Source organism: Cyprinodon variegatus, unplaced genomic scaffold (genome assembly GCF_000732505.1).
Source record: "Cyprinodon variegatus isolate N-32 unplaced genomic scaffold, C_variegatus-1.0 Scaffold131, whole genome shotgun sequence".
Classification (NCBI taxonomy): domain Eukaryota; kingdom Metazoa; phylum Chordata; class Actinopteri; order Cyprinodontiformes; family Cyprinodontidae; genus Cyprinodon; species Cyprinodon variegatus.
The window spans coordinates 267,609-290,224 of NW_015150584.1; the positions used below are offsets into that span (position 1 = coordinate 267,609).

The 22,616-nt window shown below is 37.4% G+C and overlaps 1 protein-coding gene across 2 annotated transcripts in view; it reads left to right on the plus strand.

Moving 5' to 3' along the window:
- ank2 (ankyrin 2, neuronal) overlaps positions 1–22,616 on the plus strand; it is an 82,517-nt gene that overhangs the window by 8,939 nt on the left and 50,962 nt on the right. For both annotated transcript variants that reach the window (XM_015376205.1, XM_015376204.1), the window contains exons 2-11: positions 12,550–12,651; positions 19,163–19,261; positions 19,805–19,903; positions 20,003–20,101; positions 20,226–20,411; positions 20,671–20,694; positions 21,197–21,205; positions 21,582–21,680; positions 22,149–22,247; positions 22,402–22,500. In XM_015376205.1, the coding sequence (XP_015231691.1) occupies positions 12,550–12,651; positions 19,163–19,261; positions 19,805–19,903; positions 20,003–20,101; positions 20,226–20,411; positions 20,671–20,694; positions 21,197–21,205; positions 21,582–21,680; positions 22,149–22,247; positions 22,402–22,500 (915 nt within the window). The remainder of the gene's footprint in view (positions 1–12,549; positions 12,652–19,162; positions 19,262–19,804; positions 19,904–20,002; positions 20,102–20,225; positions 20,412–20,670; positions 20,695–21,196; positions 21,206–21,581; positions 21,681–22,148; positions 22,248–22,401; positions 22,501–22,616) is intronic.

Here is a 22,616-nt window from a genome sequence, read left to right on the forward strand (position 1 = left end):
CATCACAGGGTCGGGTTCGGTTGCTGGCTCCCTCCCCCTGTCCGCCGGAGTTCCCGGACCAGCTTGGTTCTGCTGCACTGCAGTCGACAAAAATCCCGTCTTTGCTCAGCAGCTTTGCTCGTTGTAAATCCACCAATCAGCGCACAGCTCATCTAAATATTCATGAGCATACCATAAAAGGAAGAAAACCTGTCGTTTCATTCTGGGGCTTCTAACCAGGCTTGCATTAGGGCTCATAGAACAACAAATATGCCATTTTCAGCCCAACCAATACTACACACCCTATTCAGAGACCTAAGGACCAGTAGCAAATACCCTATAGAATCATGCTATGACCCCATTAAGATTATTTTCATTCTTAAATGTATCTTTTGTTAGTAAATAATCAATGTAGCTTTACTGTTTTCTTGTATATCTGTCCATCTCCTAGTTGTTACAGATAGTTCTTGCAGTGAACAACAAATAGAGCTGCTTTGTTTTTTACTAAATATATTTTTTATCTAGAAGTGTACCTTCAGATATTGTGGTTACTTTATTTTTTTTCTGTTTTCACTTCATTTTCTCATTGGGCATATAATGTTACATCACCAAGGTTACAGTATAAATGCCCCTCCCCAGCCATCTCAGAATGCTTACTGGCTTTGTTTGGGTGTGGTCTGCTTTGATTCTTGATTACTTGCTGTGTGTATTTGCTATTGAATTTGACCCTGGATGATTTAGTTTAGCGAGGAACCAGAAGAGAGAGGGAGAGACTGTATGTACAATTCACTTTATGGCTCTGACCTTCGTAAAGCAGTAAAATTGCCAGATGACTTGACATAAGCCTGTCCATAATATCTCTTCCTGTACGTTGTTTGAGCTGCTATTGAGATTGTATGACATCTCATTTATTTAATTTAGGAGGGGGAAATTGTTGAATACATGGTCAAATATGTGAATACATGCAGGATTTTTGATTTTGTGAGTTTCTTTTCTCCTGCTGATCAGAGTTGTTAAAATATTTCCGAAGCCCAAAGTGTTGTAAAACCATACCAATGTTAAATTTAGAAAAAGCAACATACTATCAGACCTGAAGTTTCATTAAATGAAAGAACAAAGTTGGTCCAACACCATGACATAGGTTTAAACAGTGTTTTTCAAAGTGGGGCTGCAGGTGGGTGCTAGTGAGGGTTCAAAAATGTGGGGGAAAATAAGAAAAAATTCCTACTTTTTAATCATTGTAATTTTATCATCCTATAATTTTGTTGCTACCTAATTTCTGGTTCTTATCATCACCGTTTTGCAACTCCAGATTTCCATGATCCCACTTTAGTCCTTCAACATGTCAAAGAATGGCAGTAGGACCAGACAAGGTAGCACAGGAAGAAACACTAACACATTTTCAGCACCTGAGGAAGGCTGAGAACATTTCACACCCAGGTTTGGAAGAGGAGGAGTGGAGGTTAGCATTCTGGGGCTCAGGCTAGTCATTCTGCTTCCAGGAACTGGTCAACTCAACCACTTCCCCTCCTCTCCCACTTCTTATGGCAGAGTGCCATCAAAGCAGAGAGAAACCCACCATAAACAGCATGCCACACTGCCAACCTTGCTGCCCAGAACCATGGTTTGGTCATGCATGGGCCGGTTTAGCCCATGCATGACCATCATGGTTCACACCTGTCTGTATTTTCAGCTAAATATTCACATCTGTCCCCACTTACTCCCTTTGTTATTCAAAGCTTGTGTCTTCAGTTTCCATTTTATCTGAGCCTCGTCATTTCCACCTTGCTCATCTTGCGGTTCTGTTGTTCCTGAGTTTCTTGTTTATATCATTAAACCCTTTTAAAACCATCACGCACCTCCTGATATTCTCTTCCCACTTTAATCCCTCACCACCATAAATTATGAAACACCTTGGATGATAAAGCACTAACATGCAACCTGAATGTGAGTCTGACTATTCAGTTGTAAAGATACACCAATCACGGACACATGATAAAAGACACATTTTTAGTTAACTCTTTTAAATTAGTGTTTAAACCATGATTGACCTCACACTCCTTTCTTTGTAAAGATTCCCTTTTTGGCTCCTGTTGCTTTAATGCTTTAACCCCCAAAAAGTCTGTTTGGCTCTCACTACTCACCCAATTCATTGCAAAAGCATCTAATAAACTGATGTATAAGTCAGATAGTTTTATGTGGGTTACAGAGACAGTCCTTTGTCTGTACTTTTTAGCCCAGCGGCAGTTTCTCATTTCGCCCAAAGAGCCAGACATAGCAAAGGAAATCCAAAAAAATGCATAATTTTTTCACATTATGTTCTATATGGAAAAGGACAAAACTGTTTGTTTTTTTATGATGTACCAACATAACTTTAGGTTTGAATTAGATACATTTACTAACAAAAAAAACCAAAAAGATATATATAACTGGGAGAGGCATATAACACGTTGCAGAAAACTTTAACAAAACAAAACATAGAAGCTCCAAGGAATCAAAATGACTTGCTCAGAAAGAAAAGATCATCCATCCATTAACTGCTCAATACATTACATGAGGCTCACCTCTGCAAGGAAAACTTCACTTGTCAGCACTGCAGCTCCATTAGCTGGCAGACAAACAGCTTCTTCCAAAAGATTTTTAAGTGTTTGAAAGCAAAAATAAGCTTTCATTTCATCACAAAGAAGAAATAAAACATTTTAAAAATATATTCTTCCTCATTTGAGGGAAGTTTTGCTTCATCTTGTGCAGAACTATCTTTGTGGAATCTTATAGGTTGTGCTTTGTTACTAAGTTCTTGTAAATTAGACACATTCTAAAAGGATTGTTGCTTGTTTATGAGCAATCAATCAAGCTGTGCAAAAACTTATTTCCTCATTAAAAAAGCTCAAATTCTTTTGCGAAAAAATTTGGACAGACTCTACCAGCCTAAACTAATCTATTTAAACCGTGTTGGTTTTTTGCCCTTTGTTGGTAAACAAGCTGCATCTGTGGGTGTGTTAAGGCTCCTGAATGCACTCATGGCCTTATAGATTTAGAGTTTACAACACTTGTAAAGGTAGATGCTTGGTTGCACACGCTGGTTCTTGAGTTTCTCATCTCTATCTATCATTTGAGTCTAATGGACCAAATAAAAGCCTTTGGATCTATAAAGTGCACAGAAGAGCATTAACTCACTTTGCTACAGCAAGAGAAACCGAAACTCATCGTAGCTTCAGAATCTTCAGTCTGTAATCTGAATCCTAAATGGATGGAAACACATAACACACACCCTACTATATTTGCATTTATATTCCTAATTGTCATCATTATTTCCAAAGGTAATTTATAAAAGTCATTAGCCCACTGCCAATTTTGAAGTGTTAATTAAAGTCCCTGGGAGTTAAATTCAATGCTTTAAAGTGTATTTATTGGTCCACTGTAGATCGACATAAAGCACCTTTAGAAGTTTTAAGCAGTTATGCTGGTTAATATTCTCAGTCATCAAGGTCAAAATAAAAAAACAAACCACTGGGCTTTGTTTTCAAAGTTTGAAGAGGTTTCCCTTCCCATTTAGGAGGCGTTTTCAATTCAAAAGCAGTTAACACTAACAGATATGGAAAAAAGAAAACTCTTTATACCGGTAGTTGCAATTCACGAGTAATCAAAACACACCCCTAACACTGCATTTATAGCTGTTGACATTGGTGGTATGTCAAATAAAACATCCTACTGGTTTATTTTTATTTGTAATGGAAATAAGAGCTTGCCAATTCTCCTTGGTTCACATTATAACTTGGACTGAGGGAATGCACATGCTTTCTTGGCTGTGTGTATAATACAAAGGGTTTGTTGCATATTTGCAACAATGGGTGTTAAATAGTTTAGAAAGAGGTGAAGTCTACTAAGCTCATCAGGCTTCCTGATCCAGTCTGACTCTTAGGAGCTGTCTAGGTAAAGCAGGGGCTTAAACCTCCAGCCTCATCCTGGCTCACCCTAGTTTAGCATTTCGCTGTGGAAAGCCAACAACATTACACATCAAAAAAACATTTCATCTACTACTGTCCCGCTCTAGGGGACTTTTAAAGCTAGCATCACAAATACATTGGATTTCTGGGAGGAACTATGTCAATTATTGATTTTAAAATCCACACTGAAAAGAGCAATAAGTGATATTTGACCTCAGGTGGTTCTGTTGAGCACTGTATGTAACCCAAGTAAGATTTGTAACAAGCAACACTCCTCTCTATGCACCTCAACTCCAGCTGCAACCTCAGCTTTATAACGTTGTTGGAAAGAGAACTTCATTTTGTCCAATGGTTGTGATTGTTTCGATTCACTGGATGCACTCCCAGCCATTTTGCCACACTGCTCTGCTGGCATTTTATAGCCAAAGGGGAGCTTGGCTCTGAGTAGCAGCTGTTAACAGGGACGTACATATAGGAGCAGCCAGTCTGGCTTCTAAACACAGAATGCATAAAAACACAGAAAGATGATGTGAGATGTCACATAATCTAAAAAGATATTTTTAGTTCTTCACATACCGTTGTTTTGTCTTTCAATCTTGAATAATGATTTATGACTTATTGCTCCTTTAATAGATTGTGCATTCCTTAAGCTCTTAATATCCAGTGTAATCTTTTAGCTATAGATAATATCAAAGTCTCAAAAGTGTGTTTTCAGCTGTGCAACGTCTTGACTTTGTTCACCCTTCCTATAGAAGCCCATAGTTGCCAGAAATGTTATTTTGGAAACACACTCCAAACCCATAGAACTGTGTTTGTGATCAACACCTCACTGATGACTCCTTGGTGAATCTAGGTCTCTACCAAAATTGGTTGTGTGATTATTTCCTAAAACAGGCACAATTCCTCCATCTATTTCCTGTCACACTTATCCCATGCGGGATGGCGTGGGGGGCAGGTACCTATCTCCAGCTGTCTACGGGCGAGAGGAGGGGTACACCCTGGACGGGTCGCATCAAAGGTCAACACAGAGACGGCACAATTCCTACAATAAAAAAACCCACCTGATAAGCAGGCAAGAGCCAAAAGTAAAGAAAACCACTTTGTAAACTAAAATCAATGGGTAGTTGATAAATTATAAATCTGTTATAGTACATTCTACATAAATATGTTTTGCATGTGTTTTTGTATTCATTGTTACAATGTGCTGGATGAACTGATTAATCCAGGTGTGCCTGGCCATGGTTACAACGGTCAGGCACACCTGGATTAATCAGTTCATCCAGTAGAAAAAAAAACACAGGAAACCAAAAATGCTCTTTAAATTTAGGAAGTAGTGTAGGTGTACATAGAGCCCAGTGTTCAAGTGCAAAGCTTAGAGCAAACAGGGCTGCCTCCTGTGACCAAAACCCAAAACTGCAGCACTCTTCAGCTCATCCTCATAGCTCATGCTTGAACTGGACAACTTTTACATTTTTATTTTTTTTTATTTGTTTTTTACTTTCTTACCTTACATAGAGTTGCGATTGATGTCTGAGTTGAGCTGAATACTGGTCAATACTGAATATCCACAAAATCCATCTTGAATATATCGCTTTGATTGGTTAATAGGTTGAACCTATTCAACGTGGTTGCCTTTGACTTCACATGAGCCAAATAGTGCTGGAATGTCCGCCCCAAAGGAAATTCAGGAAAACAGGCTACAGGCTTATAGACGCATCTGCGCTGAACTACTGAGGTTTCAGTTTCCTCATTAAACAATGTTTTAGCCACAATTGTTAAAGGTTGGAGTGGGAGAGTGGTGGCCTAGTGGTTAGGGGCTAGGGCTTGGAATCCTGAGGTTCTGAGTTTGAGCCCCACTCCCACAGACTGCCACTCTGGCTGTCTCTTTAAGCAACATATTTAAGATTATGTACGATTGCAATGGAATGGTTTGGAAGAAACAACAAATTGATATGTTAGAAGGGCCTCGACAAAGTTTAGATCTATATCAACTGACTATCTTTGGAAACACTTAAAAATTGACGATCATAGATTGTCTTCATTCACTGATATTGAAACTGATTTGCATTGTAATCAAAATGGACTAGCATTTCTGAAGTACCCCATTTAAATAAAAAAAATGATTATTTAATTAACGCAAAGTAAAAATGGTCTAAATTAACAGGTTTGGGGCTAAAAAGTGATTTTTTTATTTGTCATAATTGTATGAGATTTAACTGTATGACTTTCATAAAAGAATGAGAATATTTTTCAGCTAGTATGATTGAAACGGAACTCAGCAAGCTTATGCTGTACTACATTTTCCATACGTGCTTCTGACTCCTGGATTAATTTAGTATTCACATGTTGCAATAGCCCCTCTCACCAGCAGAGAGCGGTACAGGAAAAGTGTACATTCACAAAAAGTCAGCATGATTGCAGTGTAACTTATCATCAGCTTACTGGTATTAAACATTTCAACCAGTGGTGTCATCATATGCCTGGTAGACAGGCATGTGATTCAGCACGTCTGGCTCGTGTCATGGTAGCTTACGGGAAAATATGTTGCTGATGCTGTTGATGTCCACGCATGCAAAACGTCAGGAAGAATGTGTGAACAGAAATAGAGGTGTGAGAAGGTGTCCCTGTCCCTTGTGCTGGAATTTCAAACTGCAAGCATCCTCTGCATTGCTCTAGGGAGGCTGTAATATTAGATTTTTTTAAAGAGTAGCTGATATTTAAAAATGTTAGAATGTGTCCTGTTTTTACAATTGGATTTATAAAGAATATTCATACTCATTCTTCTTGATCTTTTTTTTTTTTTCAAAATAATGTTGTATTTGCATTTTAGTCCCAAACTTAGTTTAACTTTGTGCCTTCTGTAAAGCTGCAATTTCACGTATAGGAGAGGAATATCTGAGCAATTAAGATGGAAATGACAGAGGGGGGAGATCTGTATGCTAGTCATGATGCCATTGCTAAATGGGCATCCTGCTTTCTTTCCCTTGTGTCATTTTTTTCTCTGTACATGGAACATTATTGCAGCTGGTGCTGCAGCAGTGAGCTGGCTGTTTCCACACACATCTCTGCTGACTGTAAGTCACATGTCCACTAACATTCACATTAGATGCTAAAATGTTCACACTTGACACACACATACAAATTGCACAATAACAGGGGATTTACAGCTGCAGCTGTTCACACTCACTGAGATTTGTATGCACATCTGGTCGGGATCATTTCCCTGTGGATGTACGAGTATCTGTGTGTGTGGTGCTCTATGCCATCAGTGTGAGGATGCGTAATTTTTCGAACCATTCACCAGCCCTGCTCAGTTCTAATGCTGGTGCTCCTCTGAATAGATGATTTTTATTTGTTGAGTTTCATTGGACATTTTCTTCTGAAAGTCTGGACCTCTAACAGATTGCAAAATTTGTTGTTTTTTTTTTGCTAGAAAATAACATCCTGGATCTTGTAGGAAAAGAACTGAAAAAAAAAAAGATAAAGCAAGAATTAAAAAAAGAACAACAAAAAAGGAATAACAACAAGAAAAAACGATCTAACTCAAAGAAATATGAGCATCAGTTTAATTATTTTTGTAATAACTTAATTCTGATTAATTCAGATATTTCTGTCTGACGATAGAAAGACTTCTATTGAGCCACTCGACTTGTTTATGTATATTAATACATAGCTTGAAACGTTTTTTGTTGTGAAACCATTTTTGATTGTGACAAAAAAGTCAAAGGGGTGAAGTCATGGCACATGCAGCTGCCCATCTGAAGAAGGCCCGTGAGCTTGAGCAACATCCAGAATATAGAGCTCTGCAGAAAGCCAGGGAGAGGAGGAAAAGGAAGCGGGAAAAGGCTAAACGTCAGGTAAAATCTTTGCAGTTTAAAGTTCTGTGATGTTGTTTCCTGACTGAGCATTTGACTTAGTTTGTTTGAAAGTACTGTAGATAAACCCTCCAATATGTCTAAATGCTGTTTATGTAGCAGAGTATTTTAGCTGGACATGAGTGAGTAGGAGTTATTAATTATACGATTGCCATAAAGTATCAGGGTTTCATACCAATATAACCAAGATTTTAATTAAGTAAAATAATTGTTTATTGTTTTTCTCCATTTTATTTTATTTTACTGACAGCTGTTTTTTTCTGTCTTTAATGTAAGGTTTTGTAAACTTTCAAGTACAATTATATGTATGCTCAAAATATGAATCATATAATTCTAATTGCAAAATGAGGAATATCAAAAGCCCCGAGGCCTTTAAAGCCCAGTAATAAGAAAAAATGATCAGTTATAAACAACTCGAGTTTATATCATACTTTTGTCAAGCTCAGAACAGAGGATCCAGTATTCAGGGCTGCAGATCTGCAGTAACAGCTGGACAGTAACAGCTCTAAAGCAGGAACCTCTGGAGTAAGGAAACACAGGTTAGTGGCCATGATAATCTGACAGAGGATGATTATCAAGAAGTAGCTGACAGGACGCAGCTGTTGCTGCACAGAGAGTGCCAGACGCTGGTGTAGAACTCCGCTGTGTGCTCGGAGGACAGACATGAGATCAGAACTGAGCAGACGAAGGTAGGCAGGATTATCCACAGGGTGAACTCAAAGCCGGTGTGGAGGACGTTGATTAAGAACTAGAAGATCAGAGGTCCGAAGAGTTTCCGAAGGGAAATTCAGGTCTGTAACAGGGGTCCCAGGTTAGGTTAATGGGCAGAATCCAGCAGGACTCCGAAGACTAGTCAGGCAAACAGAATCATAACATGAGCAGGCAGGCTCAGAGGTCGAGAGGCAGAACAGTTAATCAGAAACTTTAAGATAATGCTGGACACCCTCTCTCACTGGTACAAGAGAATAATATGGCCCTGATGACTGGTATGAGGCAGCTTAAATAGAGCCATGAGCAGGTGGATCAGATGAGCAGCAACAAGAAACCGAGCAGAATTAGACAGGTGAATGAAATGAGCAATTAAGCCAAGAGTATGACTACTTTCGTTTGTTTTTGTCTAATCTAAGAAATATGATCAGGATAATCTGAGAAAGACAATTACATATTAAACAGAGCAGCATGATGTATTAAACCACATTTATCAGCAATATTATAGAAAGTTACCTGTACAGGTTTTTAAAGCTGATGCCGATACTATTTGGACATCAGTATAACCAGTTCCCAATATCTGCTTTTGCTTTTTGGGGGTCAAATTTTTGAAGCCAATATTTTGTTTTCTTCCTTCATTTACATTATAGAAATGACACAATTATAACAAAAGCTGCACAGATAAACATTTATACACAAATCAATCAAAACATTAACACTGGATAGTTTAAAGAAGTGACAATACAAGCGCTTCACTTGATCTCAAGGCAAGGCTATTGAATGTACTAATGAATCAGGAATTGCATGGCTTATTCTGATGCAAGGAAACAAATATCAATATCAGTCCAAAATATCAGCCGAATACACTGTTCTATCTCTAGTTAAGGATTGCATTTGCGAAGAACTTCTTGGATAAATATTTGGTGGTAAATTATATTTTGAGTAAAGTCTCCAGTTTCACAGTTGAACTGGCCATATAAGCCCAATTTATGTATATTTTTACTGGTTAAGATCATAAAGGTCACACACAATCATGATAACGTAGCGTAATAAAGAAAGATAGCTGTAATATAATTTGGTTTAATAATAATAAATTCTAATCACAAGTATCAAGTATCACAATCAGATATTACGCTAATAGTTATGCTACACTCTGAAGGAGCTAAAAAAATGAGTAACGCGACACTGGTTTGACTGTATGCTTGTCTTTTCTCATTCTTGCAAGAATTAATGTACCATTTTGATGGAATGTCGCTGATAACAGTAACTGAACTTTATTGAGTTCACATTCTAGAAATGTACATCTGCATTTAACCCATCCGCTTGGGGAGCAGTGGGCTGCCATCCTGGGGCGCTCGGGGAACAATAGGGGGTTAATGGTCTTTGCTCAGAGACAAAGAGTGGCAGTCTGTGGAAGTGGGGCTCGAACTGAGAACCTCATGATTCCAAGCTCTATGCTTTATGCCCTAACCACTAGGCCGCCAGTCCCCCCATCACCTTTTAACTGAACTCATTCCCCTGCCCAATTGTTCTTTTCTATTTATTGTGTCACATCTGTTTTGTTGTCTAACAATAACTTCTAGCATAGCATAGCTCACGCTGACGGAAAGTGGCAGTCTAGGTCGCATGACACTTACAGCCATATATTCGACCCTCTTCTCAAGTTACATTGGCGAGTTTTTGAGAAGGAAGCACAGAGCATGGGTACTCACTGCTGACCTAAAAATCATTTGATAAAGCTTAAATGGGTCAAAACTTACACAGTGCTGTTATAAACAATCCCAAAGTTAAACCAAAAAATCCAAACGCCAGAACAAGACCTTTAATCCATAAAAGTGTAGGCTGGGAATGTTTAATTACTTTGATAAAATTATATTGAAATGTGAAGAGGGTTTTCAAAAGCCCATAAATGGCTGAAATAGAGAAGACCCTAATGTAGATCATAACTGAAAGAAAGACATTGAAAGACTCTGGAAAACACAGAAATAAAAAAGAAAATTGGACAGACACATTTGAAGGCATCACTTTACAGTTGTGTGAAGTTATGACAACAGTTAAGTCTAAATTATTCCAAAAAATCAGAACTGGTCTCTTTGGGTTGTATTATGGAACACCACAAGCAATGCAGTCCATATTCTGATTCTTAACCCCAGCTGTCATACCATCCCAACCCACCCAACTCCGGCCTCAAGCTGCAAGGGTCTGCGGACACGGTAGAATTGATGATCTGAAATGTTAAAAATAGCAAAAGCTGGAGAGCTTAACCTGCAAAAAGAGACTTAGAGGCAGACCAGGCAGGCCAAGGCCTTGAATGCATGCTGGACGGAGACTAAGCTAAGTTGTGGAACATGGAATTTCTAATGCTATAAAAATAATAAGGTCATTATGGAGTTATTTATTGATTTTAACTGGTTCTGAAAGTTAGGATAAAGAATTTGGTGAGTTTTTGCCGCATTTACCCCTCGAAGCAGAATGAGAAGGATTCTACCAAAGGATGTGCAGTCAGCAACTTTAGGACTTCATGTACTGTATAGGTGAGAAATGTAATGGTTACTATGGGTAATTCCACATCCTGTAAATCCTGTGGATCAGATCAAAACTCAAAGAGTGATGGAAGTGATAGTGATTCAAACCAACTACCTGAATGCTACCAGTCTGCAGACTCTAAACCTGAGGATGTTGATTTCCAGGTAAGAGCAGTAATAGTAAAATCTCTGTCGCTTTAATGTCTTTTGTTTCTGGTGTCCTGTACTAACAGAGTTCTGCCTATTTTTGACCTCATTGCTAGTGGTGTTTCTGTTTATTTGTGGGATGACCTCGGATCTAGGAGGTTTGACTTCTGACCTTACACAGGGGGTGTGGTTTTATTTCCCTCGTCCATTGACAAGCTCATATCTCCTTAGACATCATCCAGCAGAAGCTTATACTACATTGTTTGCCTAAAAACTAAAACAAGGAGGTCAAATATTTCTAAAGTGAACTCAGTCAATGTTTTTAACCAGAATTGTGATGCTGGGTAAGGACCACAAAGTATAATCACTTAGTTGACTTTATTTATAGAAAAATACTTTTCTTCAAAGCTCTGACATGGATGGTCTCAATAGATAAACTTGAAAAAGGGTACAAAGGGTACTGTATATCGCATTTATCTATAAAAAATATATATATTATTTTCAATATTTACTTTCAAGATTGTGATTGCAGCATGCCGGAATAACAAAATGTTCACAAGGTATAACAGCTTTTTCAAAGGAGCGAAAGTAATATTTGATAGTAGCAGTCTGCGTCAGTTAGTGCTTCTTTTTGCTGTAAAGTTAAGCTAATGAGTTTTAAATTTCTAATTTTAACAGTGGGAGTGACAATGGAAGAGATGCATGGTGTAAATTTGTGTTTTGCTGCTTTGAACAGATTTTATAGTTAAATTTAGAATGGCCTACTCAGACTTATCTTACAACCCTCTGCAAAATTGCACAACACCTTCTCATTTGAAGCAATGTCTTAATGCAGATGTATGCTAATGAAATTACTACACTTTTTAATTTCTTTTAATAGGACTGAAGTATAGATTTATAATATGTGAAATCACAGCCATCAATGCAATATCAATGTGCATAAATGCCACTGCAAGGTGCTTTTATTTCATAGTCTATAACATGGAAAGTCCCAAGCAATCATACACTTTTAGCGCCAGATCTGGTCAGTTGGAAGTGATCTCAGTGCCCTGGAGGTCCACCTCTGATTAAAAGGGTTATTGCTGAAAGCTAAAGCTCACAGAAGGACAAAGGCTGTGGGAAGAACAGGGAAGAAAATGTGAGTTAACCCTTAAAGGTGATTGCATTTGGCATCAATATTGAACTGGATTCTTGACATTCTGCTGCCCTAAATCCCTGTAATTTCTTCAATGATGTAATGTAATGTAATGTAATGATAATGTCTTATTGTTTCTTTTTCGTTTAAAAATGATCATTTATTTAAACAACATTTAAGTGAAGTTGGTTTGATGATTTGTATTATCTTTACTTATGTCTCTTTCTCTACAGTCCGACAGTAACACCAGTTTTCTTCGGGCTGCCCGAGCCGGCAACACTGACAAAGTCCTTGAATTCCTCAAAAATGGAGTAGACATCTGCACTTGCAACCAGGTAAGACTATTTAAAACAAATCATACAACTGTTTCACTTGTGTAGGTTTCTTTTGCTTTGTGCTGGGTGCATAGTTTTACAATTTAGCTAAGGTGCCATATGTAATGTATCTCATTAAGTAAGTATTGTTTTCCAAGCACTTTGTTACCATATGTTGGTCAGAAAATATATTAGCCAGTGATATTCTAAATCAAGATTTTACAAGCTGCTGAATTTTATCTTGAACTGCACAGGCAGTTTTTCAAAAACAAGAGATCAACAGTTGTTACATATCTATAAATATTGGAGATTTCATCCTTCAAACCTAAAAAGGCCTAAATCTTTAATGCCAAGTTTGAAAGAACATTTTGCACGTGTAACTGAACTAGAACAAATGCACAAAATATTGACCAGGTATTCAAAGTTTTAAAAAAAGAGCTTACATACTGTGACTATTTGAACAGGTCAAACAACAACAGAAAATGTGTCCATATGATACTGATGAGTCAGATTAAAAGTATCTTTTAAAAATAACATCAGACAGATATTAAACATACGATTTATAAAGCCCACATTTCTATATTATATAAATAAATAGAACTGAAAAAGAATGGTTCAGATATATTCCTTCCACTTTAAAAGTATGCACTACTTTCTATTGGTCTATTGCATAATCTCCCATCAAAATAAGTTTTAGTTTTCAGGGGCTCTGGAAATGTTTGAATTAGACATTAATTGAAGCAGCATATGATTTATTCTTAAAATATTTAATGAGTTTTTCAATTGTACCAAAACCTGTACTGGGTATCTTTTAATCGGCTGCACCAAAAAACAAAAGGTACATAAGTGAAAAACTATTTGCTAATGCTAGCTTTTGCACTCATGCAAAAGCATCACAATAATTACTTTTGTTAATAAATACCCAAACAAACATGGGGCCATTCTGCATAATAACACATCTAAACAACACACCCATTTCCCCCAACAATCCCTGCAGCATATTAGGGGTCTGTGGCCCACTGACAGATGCTTCCCCCCCCCCCCCCACACTTAGTCACATTCTTTTCTAGAAGGGGGAGTATTACCGGGGGTGGGGTGGGGGGGTGTACTTCTGTTTGTAGCTCTGTCAACCCCTCTGTGTCATTGTGATTTGCCGCAGTCACAAGACAACCCACAGATGGATATCGAGTGGGCCTACGTGAGCATGTGTATTATGTGTGTGAGTTCCTGCGTTACATTCCGCGTTGTTGTTGCTGTTGGCCTTTCAGAATCCTGGCATGAATTAACAGCAAATATTTATAAACTGGATTGTAATTGGTTTGTAGCCGGGGAGCACAGATGCCCACCCATTGCTGTGCTGCTTGTTACCATGGGGACCATGGTTTTGTTTTGGGGGTCGGGGAGAAAGACTGGCTACACAAATACAGACACACAAACACAAGACCCTGTAACACGAGAGCCATGCCTTTGAAGGTATTTCTTCAGGTCAGATGACCAAATGTGAGATGCTGTCAGGTGACTAAAAATGTGATTGACATTATCCCTGAAATCTCCTCTGAGCCCCTGCAAGAGTCAAGGGAGGTAAAGTCCAATAAACTACGCTTGATTCTGGGCTTCGTACTCTTTATAGTTTATATATTTCTATTATTTTCTGGTGTATGGCAGAAGCTATCATTCAGCTGAGTTTTATAACTGAAAAACCTTCCATCTAAACTTCTATTGTTTAAAAACAGTGTGTAAGTTTGGTGAACTACCAATATTTTTGGTAGAAATATACCTAGGAAAATTTGTAACTGAATGAAAAGCTCTCCATGGAAAAACACGAGCCGCAACTTCTGCTGGAGTGGGTTGACTAATATAAACATCTTATTATTTAGCTCATACATGTCACCACGATAACAGATTTTGAAAAACTTTTGGTAAAAGATTACTCTACAAGAAGGCTTTAAAAGTGTTAAAAAATACCTATGCTATGCCTAGAGTTGGCTAGAATGTTGGGTAAATAGGGAAAAGTTGCACAGAGTATAAAAGCTGGTGACATTGTGTCTCATTTCTATGTGGAACATATGTGTATCCAGCATAGGGGCGTCGGTTCAAAAGTTCCGTAATTTAAAGGAACAGACGTTGCACATGCATCGAGCACAAACCAAGCTTAGTCAGTTGTTATAAGTGCATTACTTTTTTAAGGGTGCAGATTTCTTTCTTTTTTTTTTTTTTTTATGGAAAAATTGTTTGCAAAAGATTACAAGAGTTTGCATTTTAGAGCAACTCATTAGCAGTGCAGGTTCCCTTACGAATTAACTAGCAAACACCAGATTATTTAAATGATCATTTAAAGAGAACAGACTCAATAAAGAAATACTTTGTTTAAAGAAACATGTATTTTGGAGCTAGGAACTTCAATAGGTGAATTGGTTCTTAATTAACATTCAGTGGTGTTTCAATAATGGCTCTTTATGTATATTTGTGTAAAAATAAAAGCAAGAAAATATAGTAAATCACAGACATATAGAGCTTAAAGCATGCATGCATAAAAAGACATAATTTTGTTTCTGTCATTGCGTAACAAGAAATCTCTTCCTGTTTTACGTCAGTTAGGATTCTAGTCTGACTGACATTGCAAGACTCAAGGCTCATTCAATACTGTACATGTAAATATCTGTTGAAAGCCACGGCCATACATTCTCATATTAATAATAAACATTACTATAGTATATTATTTTAGCAGCATTTTCGTTTTTAAATGCCATTTTTTTGTTTGCTTTTTCTTATTTTTTTATATTTTATTCAGTATTGTGGTATTCGTATAAAGAAAATCATTCTATCAGATCTTTTTGCCATAATGATATAAACAATGCCACAACGGTCATATAATAAAGACCAATATGAATTTCTATGAACCCTGAAGGCTTTATTAGAAGGGCTGTTAAAAGGATTTTCTCTAATCCTAGTTTATTTGTATGCTATCAATAACAAAATAGGACTATTTTTGCAGAAACAGTTTTATTCAGTCTTTATATTTGTAAAATACACAACTTGTCAAAGCTGAAATCCCAGCAAAGAGTTTATTACATATTGAAGTACTCAGTCCTAGAAAGCAACAACCACACTGGAGCCCAGTGACTCGTGCCAAAGACAAGACCTTCCAAGTCAGTAAAAGAGAAGGAAAGAGATTTATTTCTAGCCTGCCTGAGCTGTAGTGGCCCAAAGATACCTCTCATACTGCTTGAATGAATGAAGGCTACATATATAACAAAGGGGTAATATTATTCCCAAACTTTTATAATCTTAGAATTGCTAAGGTACTATTGGTGTGTAACAAAATCTGCATGAATCAGCTTTATTTGCTTGGGCTCTCTCGTCCTTACTGTACAATGACCAGAATCTCCCTTTAATCTGCCCTGTGTTAATCCTCTGTGAGTGATATTGCTCTTTAATCTGCATTTCCTATTTTTGCCATCAAAATTTTATCCTCAAGTGACACTCCAGTCCTTAAATCCACCCCAATTAACTATGACCACTTATGTGTGATCATAACAAAGGTCAACGATCAGAAGGCAGATGAATATTAATCTGTGTTGGACAGTTCAGCGGTTTCTGTCCGAACTGGTGACGCAGGCTGTCCATTAGCTAAATGAAGCTTTCGCTTATGGCTCAGCGCAGAGAGGAAAAGGGGCTTTAGATCAGTCTGTGGCAGAGTGCACACATATGTGTGTCTGTTGCCCATTTCTGCCTGAACACATAATGGTTTAAATGTGATTGAAACACTACAAAGACGTTGCAGTATTTTTCTTTTTTTGCTGTGTCATCGTCCGCCATTTTAGAACTGACACAACTTCTCTGTCTTCTCTAATATTAGTAAATGGAAGACAGAATCAGTTAAATTCTCTTAGATAATTTGAATTGGATGAACAAAGACAATATACAATTTTAAAAAACATCTTACGCCAAGACATTTGAAATAATTTTGTGTTTCCGTATCAATCAGTACACATCATATTCTAATTTATATATTTTTTCACTTAAAGAACCCTTTGCCTTCAATGTTTGCCCAATTTTTCCTTGTTGAGCGGTTGACATATATTAGTTACCCCTAAAAATGGCCACTATCTATGTCTGTGTGTGTCCCAGATGCTCCCTATGACTGGGCAGAAACTTTAAACCCCTGCTGGCTGTTTGACATTTGACAAGTCAGGGAGCTGGTGTGAGGCACGTGTCTATTTTTTTATTTGGCAGTGTTTATTTGCATACACCAATGCTGTGCAAGATGTAGGCCCTTAGCGACATAACGGCTCCTCTGCTACATCAGATCCACCCGAAGAACCTCCAGAAGCTCCTCCTGTTTCTGTAATCTATACGTCTGTGCCTGCAGTGGTTTGGGTAGTATATGCAGAAGAACTGGAGGAAAATTAAACTAGAGAAGATCAAAAGACACTCTGGTGCAAAAGGGAAACTGCGCCTGAGAGGAATGAGGATTTAAAAGAGCAAAGAATCTGAAGCGTGAACATTTGGCTATATATTCTTTCTCAGATCCGAAGACGCATCAAAGAGAATGGATGAAAAAGAGGATGAGGTGCATTCTTCTCTTTATTTGTTAGAGAATATATATATTTATGTGTTTCTTCTACAGAACGGATACTTTATCTCTAAAATCTTCACATTAATAAGTATTGAAGTAGTTACTTCAATAGTTACTTACTTTGCTGCTTCAAATGGACTGTTTGATGTAAAATGTAGATTTTCCCATCAGGAAAGAGATTGTATGTTATTATAACTTCCCACAGGATTAATCATGACCAAAACATTTTTTAGACTAGTAAATAGTTTGGTTCACTAGAGGGTAAAACAATACCTCTGTATGTCTTATGTTGTTGGGTGTTATTTCTATTAGAGATTTAAGATAGATTTTGAGGAATTGAAGACTTACAGCCATGCACGTCATGATACAGTTTATTTCTGTTTTATATTGTAACACTTAGTTTACCTCATTTTGTAAAACTAATTTCTGTCAAAGAATAGAGAAATGATTTTATACCTTTAAAAAATTTCCCATGTATGTACAAATGTAGGACAGATCGAATCCAGAATTCCAAAACTGCAGATTCATTTTGCTATTTCTGAAAGAAGGACAAAACTAAAAATAAGTCGGCTTTTAAAGGAAAACCTCCCCTTAGGAGTTTTGGGAAATATTTTCGGTTTTTTTGTGTGTGTGTGCTTTGAACTGCAGAAACTAAAATAGGCCAGTCCTGAATTCTTTTCTTTTTTTATTTATTTTGTTTTAAAAAGTATAAAAATTTTCAATGTTTTTTCTTTCAGGGATTCCTCATGTAAGTGACCATTACCTATTTACAATAGCAAGACATCAGACTGTGTATGAGTGAGAGAGAGAGAGAGAGTTGCTGTGAAACTGTGTTAAACTGCTATTTTAAACCAAAGACAAAATTATACGGAGATTATATTTTAAACCATCTTTTTGGTCTTATTTTAGGGATTTACTGGATAAGCCCAGCTAGCATGAATAAAACAAAAATGTCCATGAGTCCCCTGTAGATAATGTAGATTATTCTAAGATTTCCTAATTGCTCCAAAATTTCAGCCTTTCTCACTGTTTAGATGCTTCAATTTTTATTAAACTAGATTTATTAAAATCTAGTTGTGCCTCTATAGAAAATACTGTTTGATTTTAAACGACTTTTCACAAATATGTTTCCTCTGACTCTGTAAACTCCCCATTGTAATTGATAATTCACTAACTTTGCAGCTTCTCCACTGCTGGTGAAGATTCTAAGTCATTCAGGTCATAGTCATTTAAAAAAAAAACAACAAAAAAACAATCCCCTGGACTTTTCGTTTCTAAGTTTGAAGACGTTTCGCTCCTCATCCAGGAAGCTCTCTCACTTCAAAATGTCTGGATGAGTTGAGTTTGAGGCTTTATAGAGTGGACCAAAAACAAGCCTTGTTTTTGCTTAGAAAATGCCAATTGAACCTGAGGAGCAGGTCCGCCCCTTTAGAGTAGGGGTTGTTTGGTTCCATTTGTCTCTAATACCTGAAACCTTTCTATGATTCTGAAAGGGGGGTTGTTAAAGGGGATTGTTCACCTGGCTGGGAAGGTGAGGTGCTCTGTTCGACTGTAATGGGGTAGGGGTTGCGATGATACCTGGAGGGAATCAACTCAATTGCTGAATTGTAGGTTTTTGAGAGCTGGAGTCTGACTCCACCCCCTATGTTTAAGGTTGGTTTTTCTCTCTTAACATAGATTGCTTCCTTCACACCCCTCTCAAACCACCTATTTTCTTTGTCCAAAATGTGAAAATTCTGGTCCACAAAAGAATGTCCTCTGTCCACAAGGTGTAGATGTACTGCAGAGTCTTGTCCAGAGGAGGTCACTCTTCTGTGCTGGACCATCCGTCTGTGGAGAGGTTGTTGTTGGAGAAACCAAACAACCTCTCCAAAGATTTAATTTATATCAGTGTTTTGTTTTTCTAATAACAGTGTTCCAATGTTTAAACCTACATTAATGTCTATACTGCAGAATGGTCTCAACGCATTACACCTGGCAGCCAAGGAGGGACACAAAGAATTAGTAGAAGAACTGTTACAACGAGGAGCCTCAGTCGACTCTTCGACCAAGGTACACAATGTTATCAATGGTACACAAACAAGTTATCAATGACTCTATTGTTCTGTGCTTATTCTATAGATATATACATATAACTTTTGATATTTAGCTTTTGATGTTTACCATGTAGTAAGCTTAAAAACATATTTGGAATGTAAAAGCAAAGGAAGTAAAGGGGATGTCCTCTTCTTTTTGCAGTTACTCCAATTACCTAACTTTAAAAAGGGTTGAGTGAGTCCATACTTAGATTATAGTTCATATTTCACTTTGGGTGAATCAGACTGAGTGTCATTTAGTACACTGCTTGGCAATCTGCTCACTATGAGACACTAAACAGTCAACATGGCATCTGTCACCATGCTGTTTGTGTCCTTGGACTGGAATCAATATATCAGCACAGGGTTATTTGCAACATTCATGTCCTAAAAATGACTGGGTGTTTTAACATAGAACATGGTGCATCTACTGGATGTTTTGATAAAGTTAAATTAAGTTCAGTTTTTGAAACATTTATACAGGATCCAAACTTGCTTGACTTTCCTTTCTCCTTTGCAGAAGGGAAACACTGCCCTCCATATTGCCTCGCTGGCTGGACAAAAAGAAGTAGTTAGACTGCTGGTGAACAGAGGGGCAGATGTGAATGCTCAGTCACAGGTGAGACTTAATAAGCATAAACATTATTAATTAAATCTGTGTAACACTTGTATCATAGGTGTGTGCATGTTTTGACTTGGTTTTGTTTTGTCTTTGCAGAATGGCTTCACTCCACTCTACATGGCAGCCCAAGAAAATCATTTGGAGGTGGTGCGATACTTGCTGGAAAATGAGGGAAACCAAAGCATTGCAACTGAAGTGGGTTTGCACTTAAAATATATTTTATGTGTTCTTTTTTTTTTTACAATATTTATTTTATTTAGTGTTACTTAAATAATAGAACCAAGTTTTTCTTTCCTTTTTCTATTCACTGCTCTTGAAGGATGGCTTTACCCCTCTGGCCATCGCCCTCCAACAGGGCCACAACTCAGTGGTCTCGCTGCTTCTGGAGCATGACACCAAGGGTAAGGTTCGCCTGCCCGCCTTGCACATAGCGGCCCGCAAAGACGACACCAAGTCTGCTGCTCTCCTGCTCCAGAATGACCATAACGCTGATGTGCAATCCAAGGTTAGTGAGAGTAAACATGCTGATTTTGGTAAATGGAGTGGTTATAAAACACATATGATGACATATTTACCTGACAGAATGAAGCAGGGTGGAGCGAGCAATAATGAACAAAAAGCATGCCAGTTTTAGTCCTCTGGCCCCTTTCCTTGTACTCTTCCTTGTCTTTCAGTGTCTTTGCCTTGTACATTTTATGACATTCAGAGATCCATTCTCTAACAATCCTAAACCCCATTCCTCTTTCTCTATGCCTCCTAACCAGATGATGGTCAATAGAACCACAGAGGTATACAGACTCGTCACCTCTTCCTCTGATTTTTTTTGTCACTTCTGACCATCTCTTTCAGCTTATCCTAAAACTTTTCCCTAAATTCATGGGAGTTGTTGTGACATCCACAACTCCCGCATGTTACACTTCTGTACCTTTAATACAGTTGCATGGAGATCACACACTGCATGGCTGACAAAGAAAAACTTGCGCTGTTTTACCTGATCCAAGAGGAATCTTTGATTCAACTCCAGGAGCTTACATCATGTTTAATTTTTAGAGGTTTCTTTTTCTGTAGTAGTTGATCATTCTTTACAAGCCGTTTCTTTGTTACATAGTTTTTCATCAAATACCTATTGGTACTGGTTCTTCTTTTTACTGTTCATGCCTCTTTTTAATCAGAAACAAACCTACAGCATGTGTACTTTTCAGCATGTTATTATTGATTTTATTCTCTGAAACACTTTGTTTATCTTTAAGTTAACTATGTTTCTTAATTAATTTGCACCATGTCAACCAGAATGGGAAGGTAAGGAGTTAAACATACTTTTAGTGTGTTAAGCAGATCTGTTGGAGCTTAATAGGATTCATTTGTCTGTCTCTGCAGAATCACTTTTTTTTTTGTATTTTCTTTTCATTACAACTTGCTTATAGTCTTTTTAAAAGTTCAGAAACAATAGTTTTTATGTCTGTTTGTTTGCTTTTTTTTTGCATGAAATATTTGTAAGGGTTTTGCTATAGAGAGCAGTGCATGAGATATTTTGGCTTTTTGCATTTTTCTGTATTTTAAAAGCATGCATCTTTGCTATTATATGGCTTCAGCTCTCAGGGATTTTGGTTTGTCTACTTCTGATAATTTATCTAATTCTGTTCTTCTCTGCTTTCTACCTGTCTGTTGTAAACAGAGCGGTTTCACTCCGCTGCACATTGCAGCTCACTACGGTAACGTCAATGTCTCCACACTGCTGCTAAACAGAGGAGCTGCCGTTGACTTTACAGCCCGGGTAGATTCTCTATTCCCTTCTCCAAAACAATTTGTCTCACACTAGTAAAACTCTAGAACAGTTTGATTTTATATTTTAATTTGCTTAGCATGTTTCAGAGATGTATCAGAATGAATTGGACAAACATCTACAGTATGTTGTAATACAGTTTTAAAACTGTCCAGCAAAAGCAACAAAAGCACAAAAAATTATCTACCTTCATGACACTAAATATTTAGTTTAACAGCAGTCATGCCCACTAATGCCAGATGATGCTGATTTGCATCATACCTAATTGATATTGACAGCTGTATCTATTGAATGTTTTATCGTATTTACACAGCTCGCTATGCTATCAATAGATTTCAACAATAAAGACATTAACTAGTAATGCTTTAATACTGTACTATACCTAAGTACCTGTATCTTATGCACACATATAAATAACTTGTATTAATGACAATCTTATCGTCTTCTCTTCATTGTCAGAATGAGATAACTCCTCTCCATGTTGCTTCCAAGAGAGGAAATACCAACATGGTGGCTTTACTGTTGGATCGAGGAGCTCAGATAGATGCTAAAACGAGGGTGAGGCTTGTATTAATTTTGCGGCTACAGGTTTTATTGAATGAAACGGTTTTTATGATGTCAACTTGTAACCTCAGTAGTTCCTTGACATGACTACTACTTTTTTGATTAGCTGGTTCTACTATTTATTTATGTCTATTTAATTCCCTTACAGGATGGCCTTACCCCATTACACTGTGCTGCCAGGAGTGGACATGATATGGCCTTGGAGCTCCTGCTGGAAAGAGGAGCACCCATTTTAGCTAGAACTAAGGTAAAACACTGCTGTGCCTTTACTGTGTATTCATGCTTCATTTTCTTTGTTTTTTTAAAGTAAACAATAATTTTTAAAAAAGCTGCATTATTAAATGTTCTGCATTTATTCTTGCC